General features: G+C 50.6%; 1 protein-coding gene across 2 annotated transcripts in view; it reads right to left on the reverse strand.

Annotated features, from left to right (window-relative positions):
• ZC3H3 (zinc finger CCCH-type containing 3) overlaps window positions 1-22,816 on the reverse strand; it is a 167,634-nt gene that overhangs the window by 85,800 nt on the left and 59,018 nt on the right. For both annotated transcript variants that reach the window (XM_068933518.1, XM_068933517.1), the window contains exon 4: window positions 12,521-12,677. In XM_068933518.1, the coding sequence (XP_068789619.1) occupies window positions 12,521-12,677 (157 nt within the window). The remainder of the gene's footprint in view (window positions 1-12,520; window positions 12,678-22,816) is intronic.

The raw sequence follows: 22,816 nt of genomic DNA on the forward strand, positions 1-22,816 counted from the left end.
CAAATTCCCCTTCAGCTCCCTCCCCACATCACAGTGGCCCACAGAGCACAGCCTAAAGGATTTATCACAGCAAGACAGGGAAAAGGTGACAAGCTGGAAATGGCAAGAGAGGGGAGATGCTGAAGGCTGCATTAAAAAGGCCTTAGCAGAATGAAGCACTGATCCAAAACCTCGTGGTCCTGAGCTGGTGGCCTGTTTGCTCCCCTGTTTACTCTATCTGTCCCAACAAGGAGCATGGACCCTTAGGAGCAGATCTGTAGGGAAAAGCTGGTGCTGAGGACCCAACATCCATCCACACCACAAACATTTTGGAGGGTTTACTTTGTTTTAGGTCTTGCCTGGTCCTGTGGACCAAATGCCCATTAGCAGCTGGAGAACAGCTTCAGGCTTGGTTTCATATGAGACAGGTTGAGTTTCAACCCTCCAAGACTGCTGGGTGAAGCAAAGTCCAGATACCGGGCGATGCTCCAGAGATTCTCTTCAAAATGCTGTCTTGATCCAACTTGAAGTACTAGTAAAACACCTGAAAAACAGTACTGCGCTTGTGTCTAGGGGTTTGCAGCACCAAATTTTGCTTTCCAGACAAGAAGCTGAAAAAAAAAAGGGAGACCTGACATTTATACATCATCTAGGTTATGGATGCTTGGTTCTTCCAGCTCTTTTCCACCCACTACGGGAATCTATGGCCGAGAGGGTGCACCGAGTTCAACATGTCCCGTGGCCAAGAGCTGGAGCCAGGCTGAGAGCTTGCAGGGAGGATCGCTCTCAGCGGACGCACTGGCAGTTGGGGAAGAGCCTGGTGGTAGAAAGTGCCTCTTACGTATCCCTAATTTGCAGGAGACATCTGTGTTTTGCTGGGTTTAAGCATTACGAAAGCAAAACTATGCCCAAACGATGCTCAATGAGAAGGCACTGCTTTTATTCCAAACCCCGCTCACGGTTTACATACGCGTACGAGTCCCCGACAGCCAAAAGGCAGTTTTCTGCCCCGTTCTGGGTGTACGTTTGGGGGCTGCCCTCCAAATCCAGAAGCTGAGCAGTTGGCTAGGTTACAAGGCTGAGGCCACATTTAAGCAGCCAAGGAAGAAGCCTGACTATCTGGAGGTGCCTTAAGCCCACAGGATTTGTTGGCTTCTATGAAAAAAGGTTATTTCCAGGAACCCACAAGGTCTCCTAGCAGGAACAGACTTGGGGTTTAGGAGAATTTGGCCTTTGCAAGGAAAGATGTGCTTCATTAGCACACCAGCCACACCGTTCCCTTACGGATGTGAGAAGCTCTGGAGAAGGTCTGTCCCAGAGGGACCGAGCCCAGACTAACACCGTACCCGGTCAAGGAAATAAACCCATAATTGCCTCCTCAGGTTAGAGAGCGACGGTTTTATTTTCAATAGAATCAATTCAAAAATCTGCTAACTCCATTAACCAAAATTACAAAAAGAAAATCCCATTATTCTTAAGTATTTTCACATGCATTTAAAGCTCGTAGTTAACCTCCGAGTGCCGCTTTTATTTTGGCTTCATTAGTTCCTCCGAAGTAGAGCTCCATTACTGCGCTCCCCAGGCCGAGCAGCGGCCCAAACCGCTGGAAAAATAAAAAAAAAAAAAAACGGCGAGCGCAAGGAGGTGGCCAGGAAATCGGGATCCCCGGGAACAGGAAAAGGTCCATCGCTCCTGCTGCAATTCCCCCCGTCCCCGATAAAAGGCGGAAAAGGCCAAGACACGGCAACTCATTTGGCAAAGTCAAGTGAAGCAGCCAGATGTCAGCTCCGTTTAGGGGAAAGAAAAAGAAAGGGGGAAAAAAAATGCAAAGATTGAACATTATAAAAATGCCTCGCTTTCTACAAGGGGGGAGCGTTGAGCGTATGAAAGATTAATCCGCAGCTTTGCCCAAAAGAGGCGACATACATTGTTTTTTAAAGCCTCTAACTAGGCACTAACAGAAAATGGATTACGTTAGGCCGGATGTCAGGACTTCTCAGAAACAATACGGGGTTGCGCATCTCCTACCGTCCTCATTAAAAAGATTAAAAGTACTTCCTATAGAAAAAAAAAAAAAAACATGTTTTAAAACGGGAGCCGCGGTTTCCCCCCGCCCGTACCGTCTCCAATCCCAGCAGATGAATTCCGCTTTAATGAGATGTCATTTTGGAGAATGGTTTAACATCCCTTCAGAAAAAATCTTATCCCTAAACCGCGTAAAACCACGCAGAGATTATTAAAAGGAAATTTACCACCCAGACAAAAAATAAAAAAAAAAATAAAAAAAAAAACAAAATAGGGCCCGCCAATTCGCAGAATCCATGACACGGCCGTTTTTAAATGTGATGGAAAAGGCTTTCCAAGTTATCTGCTTAAACACAGGCTTTCTGTTTACTTCTCACTTTCATGTCAAATGAATTTGGGGAGAAAAAAAGTGACAGGAACTTTAAGGACATTAGTCACATTTCAACTCCCTTGCAGATTACTGCGCCGCAAGCCCGGGGATGAGGACGGCGGCGAGAACGCGCATCTTGATAAAAGAAAATTAACTCCCGGCGCCCCGACCTCGGGGCTGCGACGCTGCGGTCCTCCAGCGGCGCGCGGGGAGAGCCGGGACGCGGAGCGACTCCCGCGAGCAACGGGGAAATTATTCTGCCTCGGAGGCCGATCACGGCTTCGACACACAAGCGGCGGCAGGTTCCCGCGGCGAGGGAGCCCTCGACGTGCCCGGTGGCACCTCGCCAAAACGATTCAGGGATGCCGGGGCGGATGCTGCTCCTTCGGCTAGGTTATGAAACCTGCTTTTGAAAGCGATACGGCCCCCGAAAACCTGGGGAAGGCAGCCCGTTGCCCTGGCCATCGCGCTCTGCGTGCAAAATGCACACTTCTCACTGATGCAAAGACATCGAACAGCAGGGGGAAAAAAAAAAAAAAACAACCAAGGGAAAAGATAGCCTCCAAGAGCAAGAAAAGAAAAAAAAAAATTCCTGTGTCCTCACAATATATAATAACTTCACTTAAAGCTTCTCCCCCGTTAGAGCACTGCGCAATCATCAACGGTAGGAGCCTACGTTAACATTTTTCTGCATTTTCTCAGCAACTTTTGAGATGGCACGTGATGCCCCGGCGAAATATGGATTCCCTCTCCCCGGATGCATTACAGCCCAGAATCGGTGACAAAAGTCCTTCTGGCAGTGCTCCAGCCATTTCGCATTTCCACCATGAATATTATTTTGCAAGTCTTAATGGGAAAAGCCCTAGAAACGCCGTTGCCAGCTGCAGATCCCACTTCCCACCAGTCCAGCTGAAAGGATGCAGCCTGCGCTCGCGAGCGGCTCTTCCCCCTAAACCAGCACATCTCCATCCCATAATACTGCAGTCACAGCATCACTCTTAGTCTGCCTTTTCACAACTATATTGGGGGAAAAACAGTTCTCATTAGATCCAACTAACGCCGCAAACACCAATCTGATTTCTACAACCACCAGCTGCAGATGTTCTTGAGGAAGAGGTGCGAATACCTAGGAAGGTCCCGAGTGATACAGCGGAGGGAGATCTCTCTTCCCAATGTACAAATTTAACGTAATTATAGGTATACTCTGCCCTCAGAGCTTTCTATCTCGCCCCACTAAAGCCCTGCAAACTAAATACCTTGAGGTGGTGACCTACCGCGGCGGTTCTTGCATGGGAAACTTTGGAGTTTTCAGATTTCTTTGAAAATTTTAGTCTTGTCATTTCAACAGTTTCCTAGTTTTGGTAGAGAATTAGGCTTTTAGGACAGCAATTGGCTCTCCTTTCATGTTTTGTAAGTCAGCACCACACATTTCGTACCTTCCGGCTGCTGCCCTCGCCAGCCCTGTTTCAGAAGCAGCAGCAGGCACAGAGCTAATTCAGAGGTAATTCTCCTAATAATCTCCGAAGCACAGAAAATACAGCGAGCGATGCTGGCGTTTTCCCCCTTTCTCAAGCAATTCTTGGTCAATAGCTAATTTTGAAAGGATATCTTCATTTCCTACCAAGACAAATCATCTTTTTTCTTATCCTTGTCTCAGACATTTGAGTCTCCGGGAATACGGCCCATGATGTTTCACCCTATACAGTAGTATCTTCCCAAAAGTGCCGGAAATAATTCGTCAGTAAACGCCAAGCTATCCTCGCGATCAGAGCGTAACTCAACACTGCCAAGGCCAACCCAGCAGAGACGGGCTTTACCTTAATGCCAACGGGTGAGCCAAGGCCCAAACCGTGTCCAGTCAGATCCTAATGAACTGGCCCACGGGGACCACTCTGCCTCTGTAATTGTAAACTCAAGCAAAGCTAATCAATTGTTGGGTTTTCAGAGAAACTACTCGAGTAAAAAGCACCAGCATTAACTCAAATACTTCCCAATACCTTTCAGAGCTGCCACAGGAGCTGGGTGAGCAAGCCCCGTTTCCAGAGCCAACGGACGCGCTGAGGAGTGATGAGCCTTAGGGTGCAGCCAAAAGTTGGAAGCGACTGAACTGCTGTGGCTCAACCAACTGCTGCCCATCGCCTCAGATTATGGTTAAACCCTCAGTGCTTTTAATCGATCCTGACTTAAAGGCAAACATTTGGGACGCCAGGTAAGATGCTCACCAAGGTGACAGTGGGGCCTGGCCAGACACAGCTTCCCCAGAAAGTCACAAGGATGCGCTGCCGCAAAAGCGGATATATTGAGTTTTAATGCTTCTGCGGTGCAACTAGTGTTCATGGGAAGACAACCGCGTGGTTCTGCATTCTGCAGCATTAGAGACAGTAACGAGTATGGGAAAGCTGTGCTGGCACGCGCCCGTTGCAACACGCGTGTCTCTGTCTTGCAACCCAAGAATCTGGCTTACTCGAGGCTCACTTCCCCAAGGGTTTAGCTAGAAGTGCCGCGAAAAGAGTTAACACGTATGCCGCATCCTGCAGTCCTGCTCACCACACTCCAAAGTGCAACATAACCGCTGCCCTCCACCCCAAAGGAGGGACTGGAGAGCCCTTCCAGACCATGCCATAACGGTATGCCGAGGAGGTAAAGCTACTATTTTGTTCCTGCGAGGACGCATGTAACAGGACTCGAGAAATGTCAGCAAAATGGGATCAAGTAGCAAGGAAAATCGGAAAGGCAAACACTGCTCTGCCAAAAGCCAAACGAGCCAAGGGCAGCGCTGGGAAATATCAGTTTCCAGCCCTGCTTCCCGGGGAGGGGGATGGCACAGGGTGCATGACGTTAGCTGTAACAGGCTCAGCACCATTTTCCAGGGCTGCTGGAGGAGTGCAGCCCACTGAGGCTGCCAGGCTCATTACATGAGATGAAAGGGGTGCCACAGTCCCACGGGTGCTGCATGGGGGAGATCATCCGGCCAGCGCTGCTACGGGCATCATCAGAAGTCCTTCGGCAAGGCACTGTGCAGAGGAAATGCAACTCCACAGCAAGGGCTCATCATCTGAACGTAGGACATGGGAGAAAAGCTGATGATGCTGCGTGAAAGAGGAGACCAAGCAGAGCGTGAGGACACTGCTGAAGACCGGTAGCCTACACACACCCCAACCAGAAACCTTCGCTGGCCAACAAAAGCCGGACAGGCAGCATCAGATCAACTGGACGACGAGTAAGTTTGACCGGCTAGCGATGGATATCCAAAATACATGGGTAAGAGAGCCGAAAGAAACCAGAAGCCAAATCAAAAGTCACCTACAGTGAAGGAAAGGAAGGGACAAGACAGGGAGAGAGACAGTGGCTTCTCCTTCTCCCAGGCATGAGGATACACATATGTACGTAGCCATAAGATGCGGAAGGCTGCAGGAAGACAGCAGCATCCAATGGATCACAAGGCAATGGGCAAACTGCAACAGCACAAAGCAATTTTCACTTTATGTCGGGGGAAGCGGCACTTCCATCCCGTGCAGCACTTTAGCATCTCCCAGTTTCACAGCCTGAATTACCCGTTTAGCACCAAAAGAGGAAGCAATTCACTGGAGTCTACACACATGAACGCATGCCAAGGACCCAACTCGACCCCACGTGGTTCCTGGCTTAGGGCCGCTCAGACTCACTCCAGGCCAAAGGACGGCAAGAAAGGGAAGAAGAAAACAGCAAAACTAAGACACACAAACTAATCCTCTGCTGACAAGTCTTTTCTCTTCCACTGAGCTGGCACTTTCTCTGACAACTATCATCTTGTTCTTTATTTATTCATAGTGCTGGAGGGGTAGGACTGTCCCTCAAGAGGAGCTGCAAAGTTTTCTGAAGGAAATATCTAAGTTTCTCCAGCAGTGCCAGACTCCATTAGCAGACAGGTCACTTTTCTTTCAAACACTCGCATCATTATTTTACAAGAAAACTACTCAAAGTGGGTCAGTGCTCAACTCCCCCACTACGAGGGTGCATAAACACACGATCAGCTGCTATGCATCAGCCTTGTAGAAAGACTTGTCTTAAAATGACTTTCTCTCTCCATGAGAAGGCGAATCATGGTCCCTACCAACAGTGTGGCGCACCCAGCATCTCCCACTCAACGCCCTGGTCTGCGCTGTTAATTCCTTTGTTGGCGTCAGAGCAAGTCCTTGCGCGCCTTGAGGAGGCTTCAGGTCACGCACGCTGCTCTGGCTGAGCCACCACATCCCCCTTAGGCAAACACGAGCATTTCACATCGCCACCTTGCAGCGGACGCTCAATGGCATTTGCGTTTGCCATGTTTGCCCTGCTCCGTCTGCAAAATACTCTCCCTTCAGTGGAGCGACTGGTTTTGCAAGGAAGAGCACGTGCAACGGCAGAGAGCATCCTCCTATCATCATCCTCGTCTACTAGCTTCAGCCAAGACGCGTTGGGGTGCAGTAACCCAACCATGATATCCCTAACGAAAGAACCTCTAGCTCTCCTGTAGGACTTTCTACAAGACTATGGCACCCTCCATCCTAAAATACGTCTTCTGCTGCCTCTCAGCAAGGTATATCAAATCTGGGCATTCTGTCGTGTTTACTGGGCAAACTGGTCACAGCCTGGCCACATCCGCTCACACCACTTGGACCGGGGAAAACTGCTGGGAGTAGGATCTTCTCCAAAGAAGCAACAGCGGAAGGACTGCAAAATGTTTCCAGTACCTGCTCACGCCGTCGAAACTTAGCGCTCCACTTCATCCATCCCAACTCCTTCACGTCAACTCCTTCAGCCCTCTCCTGGCAGCGAAAGGTTTGAACAGGGAGACGGTATCCCTGCATGAAATCTAAGTAATGACCAACCGCAATGTCAATAGGAGAAAAGGAAATTTAAGGCAAGCAAATCACAGCCTTCCCGAGCTGTGTTCCTGCAAAGCAGAGCGAGATAAGGGGGAGGAGTGAAAAGGAGAATCAATAAATCTTAACCTCATTCACAATGATCTGGAGCTCTTATTAAGTAAATTAATTTAAGTTAATTTAACTCGATCATGACTCCCGATCACAGTGATTTAGTGAGGGGGAAATTGCATTAGGAAAGGCCACACTCACTAAATAGAAGAACGGAAGAAAATTAGATCCACTTAGCAATGTGAATTAATATGGAAATAGCAGGTGTAAATTTAACCTTATCAAGAGAGTGAAAATTATCTTCATAAATTTGGAGAAATAGCCCCCGAGTTGCTTATAAATCTATTTAAAACAAAAATATTACAAAAAGTGTAGTAAAATTAATTTAAAATATACTCCCATCTATCGCCTCCAGAAAAGTCAGCAGCGGGGCAAAGTGTAATGCAATCCAGCAATAAGGGGGGAAAGCAACTCATCGCCGAGGGATTAGCAGAGGTACCTGCGGGACCAGCTGCGACTCTCCCCATCGCTCGCGTTTCCCACGGACGCATCCCATCGTCATCTCAGCCTACTGCTTCAGGGGAGTTTGCTGGCCACATCGGTCCCAGCAAGGCTTCTCCCTGTAAATCGTAGCACAGTTCCTGGGAAAAAGCCGTGAGTTCAGGGGGAAGACGGCGTGTGCAGGCAGGCACGATGTTTCACACCGCCACCATCACCAAAAGCTGCCCGCTATTTGGACAAAAGCGCAGCAAACCAGCCTCGGTTGCTAAGCAGGGATTGCAAGAGACACTCGTCAAGCCAGACACAGTCCTTTCCTCAGAAGCATCTCTTCAGCTCTGCTGGTCCACACATGCTGTATCAGCAGCCGGCATCCCCAGGCGGGACAGAAGCACTGCAGGACAGCTGCTTTGCACTTGCACCATCGTTGCTCCCAAATATTTGCAATTTAAGACAATAAGTCACATGCAAAAAGCAGGATGCAGAGCATGATCTGGGAATCACAAAGCACCACTCGTCGGTGATCAGAAGTGAAGACAGCAGGACCGGGCTGCTTTATGTAGCTCCAAATTAGATCTCGTTCAACACAAGCTCTTTTTCCAAATAGGGAACGAGATCCAAATTTGCCTCAAAAGACATTATCGAGCCATCAGAAAGGAGAGAAGGACGAATCTTCCCAACCCACTTTGACACCGCAGCTGGGACCGGGAAGGCAGATCTCACCTGGAGCACCCAATCCCAAGCAGTTTCCAACTGCCCAAATGCCTGGACTTCCCCTCCCTCCCTCGGAAAGCGGCTCCCAGCCTAACACTTCGTTCCTTGTTACGCATCCAAGAGGATGCTATCCATAGTGGAGCGTAAGGAAAAAAAAAAAAACAACATAAAAACCACGGGAAAAGCATTTGCCATGTGCTTTCACCAGACAGTCCAGATGATTGATCGCACACAACGAAGGTAATGGGAAGACTGAACGCGAGATTTATTGCTTCTTGAAAATATAATTGTTTTAATTTGCTGGTGGCATTTTATCAAGATTTGTCTGAAACAGCCGTAAGATCTAAACCACATCATTTAATGAAGTCAAAGATTAACACGGGTAAAATCACTCGACAAGCGGGCGCTCTCGACCACTGGCGGCCAGGAGACCAGATTACCGCTCCGGAGAAATCCCGGCGCTGAGGAGCGAGGCAGATCGCAGGGCCCCGTGATTCCTGCTCCCGCTCGCTGCCCTAAGCCCCCTGCCCTCGCCGTGTCGCCGCTGCTGGTCCTCCCTCCGCCCTCCCAAGATAAAAACTGGGACGATTATGGAGCGGGACGAGCCTGAGCTAGCTCACGTTTTCTCCTTCGAGGCTCCGGTGAGAGAAACGTTTAATGCGGAGAGACACTGAAACAGCACTTTTGTCCAGACCCCTCGCAGAGCATTTTGTGCTCACAAAAACTAGAGAGAAAAATCAATCTCCTCTCAGCCCTTCCGACAAAAGGGCAGTATTTGTAGCAAATGCGGTCAAAGAGGAGAACGGGCATCGTAACCACGAAAAGATAGGAGCAATCGCTTCCACGAAGAAAGGGTCCCCTTAGGGCATTTAAATAAAGGAGCAACATTTGCTCAGAACCGCCGGTCCAGGACCAGAAAAAGGAGACGCTTCCCAGCCAGAGATAGCAAAGGGCAAGCTCGAGGCCGATCCGGATGCGCCAGCACACGTTAGGGGCAATCTGCCCAACGCGCCGCACTCGGCTCCTGGGTCACGGCCACACCAAGGGCCTCGAGGTGCCCTCAGGAACCAGGCAAACGGCCAAGGGTAAGAAAAGGCACGGTTGGGCTGCGGACAACCCCATCACGAACCCCTCGCCAGGAGCAATGCATCCAGGCAGACGCTATCGGGGTCATTTCCTAACTGAAGCACATCGAGACTTAACTACGGGAGCGACTCTACATATAGCCCTGGAGCTAATCTGAAAATCATTTATCCTGGAGCGTTCGCTTGGCTGGCGTTTAGCCGGCGCCCCTGCTACATTTATAAAGGTATTTCCTACTTTCCCCCCTCCTTTGCTGAAGCATCTGCCAACACCAGGGACTGTCGCTATGGGAGTGACCAGAAGCGGATAGAGTCAGTATTATAACAGCATTGCAGGAGAAAACAGGAGGAGATTACAAGCTGCGAGAAACAAATCTTCATTTGCACGCAAAATACCAGGCACTGTAATTACCAGCAGCAAATTATGAACCTCCGAGAAGCAATACAATTTAAGACTTTACCATAATATACTGGTAAATTCACAATACAAAGGCCATCCTTTAAAACACAAACAAACAAACAAATAAAAGCTTCTATTTGGGTCAAAGAAGAAACGGAACAATTACGTACCGGATGGTTTGGTGCTCTATCATAGCGTGACAGCAGCGGGCAAACCAGGACTTTATCTGGCAGATAAGATGCAAACACATGCTACCTCAATTCAATACAAATCCAAGACCAGGGAGTAGGAAAAAAGAATTTGTGGTTTGTCTGGGGAAAGGAAAAAGCAGGGAAGTTGGTTCCCCGAGGACCTGAAGTGGGGTTGAACGGAGGACTCTTCCTCGCACCAGAGGTGCTGCTCACAGGCAGAGCAGCAGTCATCCCGAAGGAGGCAAAACACGCTTTTTGAGAGGCGTTAGAGGAGATGTGGGGATCTCAGGACTACAGAAAAGGTGGAAAAAAATCAAAGTTAAAAGTAGAAGGTGAAGAAAGAGTAGGAGGAAGCTCAGGCAAGTGACTGGAGCCTTAGGTCCGAGAGGTCCCCGTGCTATCAAGTGGGAGACGCTAAGTTGGGGTCAGGCTGGAGCTCGCGACATTCCCATCATCTCTGCCTTCCCACTTCTCCAGACCCTGGAACATGAGCCACAATTCTCACAAAGCCTCCAGCTTCTAAAAATCTGGAAAGAAATCAACCATTACTCCAAAAGGATCCCACTTTTTCCATACGAGAAGAGGCACTTTGAAACAAAGACCAGTATAATGCGGCCAGATTACAAGTTTCTAAACTAAGATCTTTTGACATACCAGGAAGAAATAACAGACTTCACTTTAATTTAAAAAAAAAAATAGCAACTGTTTTGAAAATAAAAAATTGCTTTTCTTTTTTTAAATTTGTTTTCCTAGTACTTGGCCTCATCACCCTCAAGTTTTCCAAAAAACAATCCTCCACTCAAATACGAACCTTTGTGAAACGCTGAGCCAGCTTCACTTACTGTAGAGAAAAATCGGGCAAAGCTAGACTTTAAAAACAATCATGGCAATCTTTGTCTCTCCATAAAAGCCATCATATGCCATAAAAGCAGTCAATCCTTGGAGTAATGTGTAAAGACAGAAAGGAAATAACCCTTAGAAGAAACCACCCTGAGCAAGGTGCTGATGTTGTTAACCATTGCAGCTGCTCCAGCGGATGAGTTGATGGTAGGGGACAGTCCCCAGCGTTCTCCAGCTCTGCTGGTTTGCTGCACTGAAATGAAGAAAAACAGGCAAGGCCGTACCAGAGTAGAGCCAAATTTTCCTTATTCAGCACACTGCCTCTGATAAATTAGCATTTCAGGAGGAGGAGGATGCCAGCAATGTGCAGATGTGGAATAACCTGCGCTCATCTGTATCTCAGGAACAGCCAGGATCTGAGTTATGGCCAAAACCATGAGTTCTGATAGCTCCTTTTTTAACAGCATCAATTATCAGGACAACCTTCGTTCACACACAATTTCCAGATTTTGCCTCGGTCTCCAGAGTGTTTTTTGGTAACGTGCTCCGTTAGGTAATTACGGGTCTAGTCTAGCGACCTGGAGGTTTGCTGAAGCGCCTCAGGGTAGAGGAGTGGTGTCCCCAGCACAGGTCTCAAACCAAGTGGCTGCAAGGATGGAGGACACCGATACATTAGCTGGGCCCAAGGCGCCTGAGGGTCTCAGGCCACCATGGACTCTCCTCAGAGGCCTCCCCGAGCCCTGCTGCCTGGCCACAGTGCTAATGGGGAGCAGGCCAGAGAGTGATTTTAAGCACATTGAGCTCTCCTGCTGGCAGAGTCTCCAGCAGACACAAACGCGACCACAGTTCACTTGTAGCTGAAATACAGAAGTCTGCACGCTCGACTCGGGAAGACTCAGAGGGCAGTACAAGAAGTCCACCACCATCCCTTGCTACGGCAGCCATGACACCCGTCTCCAGCACGCTCCATCCATCTGGACAACACATGAAGCAAGTGTGTGCCTGCACTGACCGCCTGGGCAGTCCTCTGCCCTTTGCCTCGAACACGCTTTCCATAAGCTCCTGCTTAGCACCAACGTGCCTGACAACGTTATAGAGAGGAGGGCAAGCCTAGTCTTGGTAGCACGCTTGACCCACGCTTCATTGACAGGACACATCTACCTCCAAAACAGGCAGCAAGTTTCCTTAAGTCTGCTGTAAAGAGCCGTATGCATTTACTCAGCTTCCTTATAGCTTATTTAACTGGATCACGGAAACAATTAATTCAAATGGGGAATAAATACGAAGTAACAGACTGTGGTAAGCTGTTTGCCAGCAGCTCGACTCAGGCTAACGTGATTACTAACAAGATTTTACACTTTAAGTCAATAAATTCTGCACAGAAGCAGCTAAACAAATAGAGAAATTAAGTGATTCTTGTGACGAACACATAACAGGAATACAATAAAGCAGTGTGGTTCAGCCCTTAAAGCTAACGGGTCCTAGGTCCCTACCAACTGCATTGGCAGGACCGTTAGGAGAGTTACCTGGATGTTGCGAGGCGCCTCGTCTTCCAGTTGGGAACCGGGCTGTTGAAGGACGACAACGAACTTGAGGAAGAAACCACGTTCTTCTTCACTATCCTGTAACGAGTCTTTATCACCTTGCTGCCGGGGGGGCTCCTTACAAAGTGCAAACTGGCACCTGCAAAGAGAGCAAAGAGGAAGAACGAGCCTGAAATTGAGGTGTACGCTGAGGAGGAGAAGTTGCAGAAGGGACAAGAGACCGACCCCAACCTTCGCCCTAGGGAGTATCTCAGCTGGTCCAGCTTCAGCTAGCAAAAAAGCGCCCCAAGGGCTTAGGAGGCATCGCAGCATCAAGCAGAGCGACAGAAACGCTCAGAGGAGCTTTGGGGGTGTTTTGACTTCATCAGAGCTACACCAGGTGAGACCATCAGCTGCTGCAAATCAGTATTTGCAGGCTCAGAGCTTTGAGCCTCCCGCAGCAAAGCCTCTGCCTGTGGCCCGAGAGGCTCAAAAGTTTCAGCAGCGATGGCGAGCGGGGCCCCAAACACCGAGCGCGCCGGAAACCAAGGGAGAGGGTCGGGCGGATCTCTCCGAGGGTGAAGCAGCAGTCTGGCAAGCCAAACGTTTTCGTCCTGGGTTACGTTCCCCCCCCCGCAAGCTCCCGACCGCAGGCATTTTCCCAGCCACGTAGCTCAGAGCAGAAACGTTTGAGCCTTCCAATGGACCAGCAGCCCTCGGAGGCATCCGAGCGCGTTCACAGACAACACCTTGGATCCCCGACATCTCCATTCAGACCAGATTTATGCACTGAATCATTCCCATTTTCATAATATTTTGCAACGCGATCTGCACGCCAGTCTATTCTGCTGAATGCTTCACGCAATTAACAGATACATGTTCGACTCTGGTTTTCCTCTGCTTGATAGCTAGCAATTTTTTTCCGCAGCTTTAAGGAATGCATCTAATTGCCTGACTTTTATAACATACAGCTATAACTGCCCAGATAATTAAAGCTGACACTACATGCTGAGACTAAGTCTGCCGGTTTTATAACTGATTTAAAGGGGCGGCTGTTTTTCTTGGAGATACTCTAATTAAAATTATTGCAAGGTTCAGAGGGGAAAACCGGAATCATTATTTTCCCTGAAAACGTTGTACCCGTCCCACGTTGCGAGAGAAGGGAGGACAGCGCTGCTCGCCAGGGAAACGGCGCGTAAGCAAGGTGCTGCTCCTGCGTCTAAACGCTGAAACATCAGCGACCGCAGCCGGCCGCTGCGCCCAAAGCAGTTTTTAAGAGCGGCCCTTTCGTTGCGGCTGATCCATCCTCGCCCCTCCGAGTCCTCCGTGGGACCCACCGTTAGCATCTGCGAGTAACGCCGGCGGGCAAATTCCTCCGCGCAGAGTTGCACGGAGGAGCAATTCGGTAGAGCTGTCCAGTTTTTGGCTTTCGAGCCCGGCGGGCCGCTGCTGCCAGCGAAAAGCAGTAAAACCAGCGGTGCTGTGCAGCACACGTGAAATAAGGGGGCTTTAAGTCACCGTTAAGCGTTTAACGCAGCTAAAAAGTCAGGAAGCTAACAGTAGCTCGAGGAGCTCTCGGCAATTCGGAATTAAAAAGAATTACACAAAACACAGCGTCTCAACCAAACGCTCCCCGTGCCGAAGAAAGGCGGGAATCCGCTTCTTCCCCCCCCCCCTTTTTTGCACTAAAAGCGTGTCGTTACGGCGATATTCAGCCTGCCTGTGCTAACCCAGGCGCCGAAGAGATTTTTTTTGAAATCACTCTATTCCCCTCGCCCCGCGACTTTTGCATTAGACTAAACCCTTCGGGGCAGCGACCGCCTCGTCGCGTGCATTCGCAAAGCCTTTTGGCGAAGTTGGAGCGCTCCCTCGGTAAAACTAGAATTACTTCCCATGCCGGAGGGGTTTGCTCCGGAGAACTGGTATTTCACCTTGCAAAACGGGAACAACGAAAGGAGGAGAGGCGCAAGCCGCAGCGTGGCCTAACGCAGCGTAAAAACAATTAAATCCCAGCCGCGCTGGCGGTTTATTAACGAGGCTCCTCGGTCGCCCCGGGAGCAACCCGGGCTTTGCTGCAAGTCGTCTAAAACCACGTCCCCCAGCCTATTTTCCCCTAGAAAAGGGCTACGAGCCGCAAAGCCGGAGCCCCCCCTAGAAAGCAACAGCCGAGCGGCCTCGGCGCCTCCCCTGCTCCAACCTTGCAAAATTATTAAGCTGGGAATTTGCTGAATAAATCACTGACTTCTGGGGTTTTTTTTCCAGCCCCCCCCGGTTTTCGGTCCCTTTGCAAGCTCCGGTTGTTCCTAACCGACCCAAAAGCGAACGGAGCCGCTGCCTGGCATCTCCCGCCCGCCGCGAGACACGGAGGGGCCCGATTACTGCGGCTTTCAGGTTTTTCTCCTCCGGCGGGCGAACGGGCACCCGGCGAACTCCGCTCCCCGGCGGGAACCGGCTGCGGCTCGGCCTTAACGGCGCCCTGAAAGAGCCTCTCCGAAGAGCTCGCTTTCCCGTTATTGCTTGCTAGCGGAGGGGTTTTGTGTAGATAATCATGTTATTTAGATAGGCTGTTGGTTTAATTCCCTTCATTACAGCCTCCCAGGGCCGTAATTTTTTTGCGCTCCGCGTTGCTGTGCTCCCCGCGGCGCGTTTCGCTCAAATCAAACGCTCGCCGCTTTTATTGCCAACGATACCCCGGCGTCCCCCGTTATCAGCCCCGCGCACACCGCGCGGCGAGCCAGAGGTCACTTCTAATGACTAATCGATCTCATTAGCTTTGCTAATTAAAAACTTTACCGCCGCACGGGAAGACGAACGGCAAAATAAATAAATAAACCCAACAAAACTGCTTGCATCATATTTGAACGGGATATGAGCCCCATTTATCAGCCGGGGCCGGGCGCCCGCTGCTGAGCTGATGCTTCGCTCCGAGCCGCGTCTCCCCCGGGCGCCGTTCGTGCCCGCGGAGCGAGGCAAAAAACCTGGGAAAAAAAAACTATCTCGCCGCTAGCCGGACCGGGAGAGCCGCGCTCAAGCTCCCGAACCTTCGCTATACCCGCGCCGTCCGTCCTGAGTCGCCTCGCCCTTCAGCTCCCCGTCGCCCCCAAGCCAACGGCGTTCCCGCGTTTGACGGGAAAAGAAAAGAGAGAGGAAAAAAAAAAAAAAGAAAGAAAAAGAAAAGAGACTTTTGTGTTTTCTTTTCGGAAACGCCGGGCATCCAAAGAGCCAGATTCGCCCGTCGGCCGGTCCGGATGCTCATCCCGCGGCCGGCAAGGACAGCGCTCGCCCTCAAGCTGGGTCACGCTTCGGCCGTGAGAGCAGCTAGCCATGGAAAAAGCCACCGAAAGGCCGGTTTCTCCTTTTTTTTTAATTTAATAAGGCCCTCAGGCCACCCCAGCGCCGGGAGGCCCCAAACCACCCCACGAGCAGCCACAGAAAGCTGCAGCGAGCTCCTCGGCTCTCTACATCTCGGAGAGGAACGCGTAGAAAACAGACACGCGCGGCCGGAGGGCATCGCCGCGGTCCTCCGCGAGCGGGAATCAAGTCTCGCTTCCTCCGACGTGGCAACCCGACTGGAGGAAAACGCATCTCGCTCGGCCAAGGGGCCGCCCGAAGCGAAGCCGACGTCCTCCTCCCCGCGGCCGTGGAGCACCTGCGTTAACTCCACCAGCCCCACAACCAGCCAGCCCCAAAACTGCCCAAACGCGGGCAACTCCGAGTTACCGTGCAAAGCAACTCTCTCCCGCTGTTTCAGCAGGTTTCCCTCCTTTCGGGGCACCCGCCGAGCGCTGTCAGAGAGCGGTTTCACTCGAGCACATCGGGGGAGAGAGATTTTCCTCGTTGGCGCTGCAAGTTGGCGACTCGCCGAGCATCGAAGATCGCTACCAGCATGCAGAGCCCAACGTGCTTTCCCTCCACGTCTCCGGACAAGGAGGTTTGCCCGGCAGGCTTCAGGCATCTGGGGAATTTGCCATCTAGTCAAGAACAGGCTCAGGAGGGTCTCAAGTAGCTTCCCCAGATACGCTGCAAACCACGGAAGAAGCTACTCCGCACAGCAAGTCATACAGCAGGAACGCGTCCTCCACCCCGATTTTGGCGTAGCGTCCAAGGGACACCGGGGAACCGTATCCACGCCACTGAGACCGCCGGGTCACGTAATGCAAGAGCGCATCAGCAGCGGGCGTTGCAACGGGTGACTGCTGGGAGCTGCAAAGAGAGCAGATGAGCCGGCGCGCTGGATGCCAGAGCTGCGATGGCCATCGCTGCTCAGCGGGCCGACGCTTGGAGACGTGCAATGAAACCTCGGTCCAAGCGGCGTCTTGACACCGTTGCTAAAAAGAGGAAAACTCCCAAGTGCCACTCTCGTCTCTCCGTTTCCCTCGTGCTGGCCCCGCACGAGTCCAGCAGACGAGTGAAAACCGGCTGGCAGATGCAGAGCTGGCAGCCAGACGCGACCTCAGCAGCAAAGCCCTTGTGGGACCCACTGACTACAAAGGTGCACCAGATCTCCGCCTGCTGCAAAAACTCTGTGCGGAGGAGAGGGACAGATCTCAGGGCTTTTGGTTCACCAAAACAGCCCTTTTGTCCAACCCTGAGCGCTCGCTCTCACCTAGGCATCTTCTGCTTTGCGCTACCTGTTCTGCTACGTCTGAGGAGGCAACGCTTCCCCAGCGATTCTTCACTGGTGAAACGACCGTGACCTTAACTTCTCCTACCAAATTTCATCTTTAAAGAGAAGTGATGACATGGCGTCAGAACAGGAGGGGAACCTAGAAATCCTGGAAGTTAAACCTCTAAATCCCATCTCTTCTCCTATCTCAGTTTTCCCACCTGTGAAATGGATGGCTTGGCTGAGACGTGCTTCAAGCTATGTTTCTTCAAAGGAAAACAAAAGAAAATAACATACAAAGACACCGCTTTGCTGTAGGGTCTGTTACAAAACTTTGCAAGGCGCTTACAAGATGTGACCTGCCACAGAAGTATTTTTTCTTTTTCCAAAAACACAGTAAATTGCAAAACTTTTGCATCATTTAAGCAGGTAAAGAATTGTTGCTATTTCTGAAAGAAAAAAAAATAATTCCAAACATCTTCCCAAGCTGTTTTATCATTTAAAATCCTTCTGTCTGAACCGAGGGCACCGAGGAGCCACGGGTTTTGCAGGAATTTATGGAAACAGCACCCTGCTTTCGGCTGACCCATCAGGGAGACGGGAAACAGCTCTGCCGGCACCTCTTCACCGCGGTGGGCACTGCAGCAAGCGCAGCTGACAACGGGTCCAGTTTAACTGCTTAAGGAGCAAACGACCTTAACAGCACAGCCAGATCCGTGCGTTAATCCGAATAAAGTTTAATCACCGCTCGGACACCCCTTCTCCAACTGTGACTCATTTTGGCGTTGCATGTTACACCGGAAACTCCTGCAAAACTCCTGCCCCGAGCTGCACAGCGCGGATGGCTTTTGTTCTGGTTACCCGCTCGGCCAAGTCCCCCAGAGCTAACAAAAGGCTCTGGGATTACTGTAATACTGTTACGAATGTAGTGTGAAAGCAGACACCAGTATTACGGGGTGATTATCCCAGAGCGTGTTCAATATGTTCGCACAGAATGGCGCAGCAAGAGGTTAATTATGTTGCTCCGGGAATCTGCTTCCAAAAGGACCAGCCTTCGGTTCGAGAGGAGGAATTTAATTTTCACACTCATTCAGTGCTGAGCTCTTTCAAGAGAGACGGCTATTTATGCCAGAAGGTAAACGATGGTTTATGATCACAAACTGCTGCTTAATAGGAAATAAATCCAATTGATCAAAAGTGCTTTTACCTGCGACCCCAAGCAAGGCTGCCGTTCAGACGGCGGTATCTGCCGAGGACAACAGGAGCGCTGGCTTTGCCGCTGAAGCGGTTTGCGGGGCTTCAGGCGCCTCCCAATATTTGCCTAGCACGGCAGTCCCTTTCCGCTGGAAACATTTGGGGAATTAATACCAAGTCTGCTTCACTAATTCCTCAGGCTGAATGGAGCGCAGGCAAGGATGAAGCTAGCGTAACTCATCACGCGTGACAACACACCAGCGAGCCGGCACTTGCTGGAGATCAGCGCTAAGGAAATACTGGTTTTAGCAGGGAAGGTATAAAAGCCCTATATAGTATCAAAATTGACGGCACGTGCCCACCAAACATCATTTCAGTTTTGCAACCGACTTCCTGGTTTTAAGCAAAAAGAACAAAACTTCTGGTTCCTGGAAACACGGAGCGGGGACAGCGGGGAAACGATTCTCCCTCGAAGCTGGACATTGAAGTTCTCAAAAACTCACCATGCCAGAATTCATTAGCTCCTGAGAAGACTGGAGATAGTCTCAGGGAAACTCCTCCACATAACGTTTCAAGGGGGGAAAAAAAAATTCAACATGGGAAACCCACTGGACATAGTTTAGGCTGACATATACTGATGAATGTTGCTCTGTCAGCAACTGTATATTGGACTTGTGCTAAGGATGCTCAGCAGAGAGGGGAATGAAAGGGCCCGAGAAGGATATCTAAAAAAGTCAGAGCCTAAAAGGCCACAAGCTTGTCTTCCAAAAAATTTTTTTTTTTTTTTTTTTTAAAAGGAGGACTCATTAAAAGTCAAGACCAGGCTTGCCTTAGATCCAACAGGGACACAGAGGCCAGCTCCTGCGTTTCCATCGCGCACGAGCTCAGGGTCTCGCGCCACCAAGCCATGTCCTCTTGCTTGGAGATGGCAAACAAAGACAACGCTTGCCAAGCTTGTATAAAAAGTTTGCTTTCCCTTTAGGATAACTTTATTCTCCCCCTTCATCAGACTGCCTGTTTTTGCCTCCTCAGGTCCGAAACCTGGTGGTCGTAATGAGGTCCATCCTCCTGAAAAAGGTGCGCTACTTAAAGGTATTCATTACCAAGTTTAAACAAAGCAGAGAACAATCCCACTTTCCTAGCTGCAGGGCACTGACCAAGCAATAACACTTCCAAAACCAGCTTCAGTTAGGAGCTTTTCATTTAGGTTTTCTGGAAACAGTCTGACTTAGCGTAGGGGGCTAACCCGCAACAGGAACAGAGTAAAACGTGGGGGAAAAACCTGGAATTACACTTGATTGTAGTTTTTTTTTCTAGATGTCAAACAGAGTCTAATCATCCCTGGTGAGACGCAGTTCCCCTTTCACTGAGTGGCTCGGGATCCAGTTAAAAACCATCACAATTCTTAAAAATCTCCCAATTCTCTGTTCAACACCAGTCTGGCCATTAGGCAAGTCCAGGGAGCGTTGTCCTGTGTGAGCATGCTTCTGAGCATCAGCCCTGGAGAACAAGGACCCTGGATCCTTCAGTAGCTTGTGCTCACCTTCACGCAAGTGCTACATCACAAAAAACTTCATTCAACTGACTTCTTTTTAATTGCTTACTTTCTTAAAACGGAGTCGAGTTGGGATTACTGAATCTCAGAAATGACTGGAAGACATGTAACACGGAATGGGATACACAGAATAATCAAATGTTCTGGCATAAATCATTTTTCCCTGCTTAACTTCTTCACTACGTCTAGAAGCCCTCAGCATTAACATCATCCCACACCCCCTGCAGAGTCCAGTACTAGTTAAAGTTTCTCCAGCCACGAGGGAGGATCCGTTACACTAATCCACGCTAACATCCTTATGCCCTGAAGCAGAACGTAGAGGACACCAGTACAGCGTTTGCGTTGAGATTATGTATTTTGAAGGTCATAGGACAGTGACAAAGCTTACACTATAGTGCAAAGGAAGCAACAATGTCTCTTGCTCTTTATTTAAAGATAAGATTTAGGAAAGCCTCACCGTGCACAGAGAAGGCACGTGGGAACCAGGTGACCCCTCAGCTACTGAGAGGAACAAGGTAGGGAAGGGAGAGCATCCAGGGAAGCAGGGCAAGGAGAGTACTGTCAGCTAGGAAACATCATCTGCAAATGCAAAAGGAGAAAAGGGAACGGCAGCAGGATGAGAAGCAGCACTCAAGAAAATCAGAAGGCTCCAAGAAACTCCCTGAAAAAACACTGCTGTGAAAGACACCCAGGAACACCTGCGCTCCCCTTGCAGTTTGTTGCCGTGTTGGACGAAGAACAAGTTGAAGAAAAGGAAGAACTACCCATCGCACAGAGTTACTACTGCTGGGGACCGTCTCAGTGCTAGGGAATGGCATTGCAACGCCTCCGTTGCACAAAAAAACAGGAGAAAAGGAATCACTGTGCATTTCCCGTTGACTGGGTGCCAACAGGCATTTCTACCCCGGACACGGGCTGAAGGCACCTTTCCCAGTTCCCACGCACGGCAGAGATGCCACATATGAAGGAGGTTAATCGGATCTGGTTTGTTCGGGGGGGTTTGTTACCTGCCACTGCAGCACTAAAGGTGCCCGGGGCCGGCATACTCAAATTAGAAAAGACATCAGTTAACTCGTGCTGCGGCGGCAAAGGCCCTCTCCTCCCACAGCGGGAAGGACCAAATCCAACAAATGCCACAAAACCCAAGCAAGTCGGAGACTTTCTAGCCTAAGAGCAAAAATCCTCACGACGATGTGAGCACCATTTCCCCGGACCGCGCTGGTGGGGAATTTTTTTTTAGCATACTAAATTAGGCATGTAAATCTTGCGCTGAAGATTCACGATGTATGTCTCGCGGTCCTCAAAAGGCTAACACTGATTTAATACACGCAGATCTTTACTGATGATTGGTAGCCCATTACCCACCCGGCGTCAGCACGTTGTACATCACGGAGGGCACTCGCGGTCCTCCATCTAGCAGGAAACTGTTTGCTCGCAGGATTTTGCATTCCCTCGCAGGCGCAGATCCCTAGCGCTCTGCAGACCGGCGCAGATGAGTTATCTTCCCTGGCAACACGAGCAGCTACTCTCCAAATGTTTCTGCCGCTCACTTAGCGGGGCTGCCCAAATGACTTCGGCAGCAAGACCAACTCTTCCCTTCCTGAGCAACGCTCCCCGCTTTCTCGCCTCCCTGCACAACCGCGGACCGTGCTTGCCAGCAGGCAGACGCCTTGCAGTAACAGGCTGGGTTTAACGCGACAGCTCTCATCCCGAAGGAGAGGAGAGCGCTTCCAAGCAATTTACAGTCGCTTGAATCGGAAGCACGCGGCTGATGGATAGGACCATCCAGCTGAGCCGCCACGAAGGGCAGGACTCGGACACAGCAATCTGCCCCGGCGCCTCGGCTTGCCCCTTCGTAGCGGAAAGGGCCGCTCGGCGAGGAGCGCGGCAGCGCTGAAGCCCGCGGTAGAAAAACAGCGGGAAGAAAATCCCCTCCCAACTCCTGGATGCGCTTCCGGCCCGCGGACGCTCTTCCGCAACGGCTCCCTGCGTCCGTGGGGCTCCTCGGTGATTTTTCAAACGAAATTTGGCTGCGGGCAGATTTGCAAACGCTGCGTTAGTCGCAGGACACAGCGGATAGCCACACCAACGCCTACGTTTAGTCTCCGCAATCACAAAACGCACCGAGAGATGGAGACACGCCAATGGATCCCAGCAAAGTCCTGCTGGGGAAAGGAGGACACCAGCGCGTTGCCTTTTCTCCGTTTACCTGAGAAGATGCGCGGTCCTCGGGTCTTCTCGCCACCCCAGCACCGTCTCGCCGGTGCTCGGCTCTGCCGCGTGCCCATCGCTCCGGCGTCCCACCTCCGGCAGCTGGCGCGAGGTCCCGGGATCGCCCCGGCTGAACGCAGCAGCGGCGCCAGCGGAGCCCGCAGCCGGCTCGGGAGATGCTGCGCGTTATCCGCCTCTCCGCTGGGATCACCGAGAGGTGGTCGCGGTTAATACGCTAAACACACATTTCCCTGATAAAGCCCCAGTTAAAGAGCCCGAATGGGTCTCCGGAGCATTGGGCCTTGTTCAAACACAACCCTTATTATTATAACAAAAGAGGGCTTTTTTTTTTTTTTTTTCCTCCTCCCCTTCCTTCGGCGAATGATTATTAATGTGTTTCCAAGAGCCTGGGCCATTCCTCTAAATGAGCCCGGGGATGGCAGGCGAGGTAGAAGGGAGGCTGATAAATGCCCTCGTCCCCCCAGCCTCGCGGCGGGAGCTGCCAGGGGCTCTCGTCCTAACAAGCCGCAGATGTAAGACGACCGGAATAACAAAGTATGAATTTTGATGAGTCTAATAAATCACTCCACTTTTCCCGCTCTTGATGGTTTGCAGCACTTCAAACGCCAGCGAAAGCCCGGCTATAACCAAACGGGTTCGTGGCTCTCGCGTTGGCGCCCAGCCGCGGGACGGGTAGGGAGGGAGGTTTCGCGCTTGGGCTTTAGAGCTGACT

This window comes from Struthio camelus, chromosome 2 (assembly GCF_040807025.1).
Source record: "Struthio camelus isolate bStrCam1 chromosome 2, bStrCam1.hap1, whole genome shotgun sequence".
In the NCBI taxonomy this organism is placed as follows: Eukaryota; Metazoa; Chordata; class Aves; order Struthioniformes; family Struthionidae; genus Struthio; species Struthio camelus.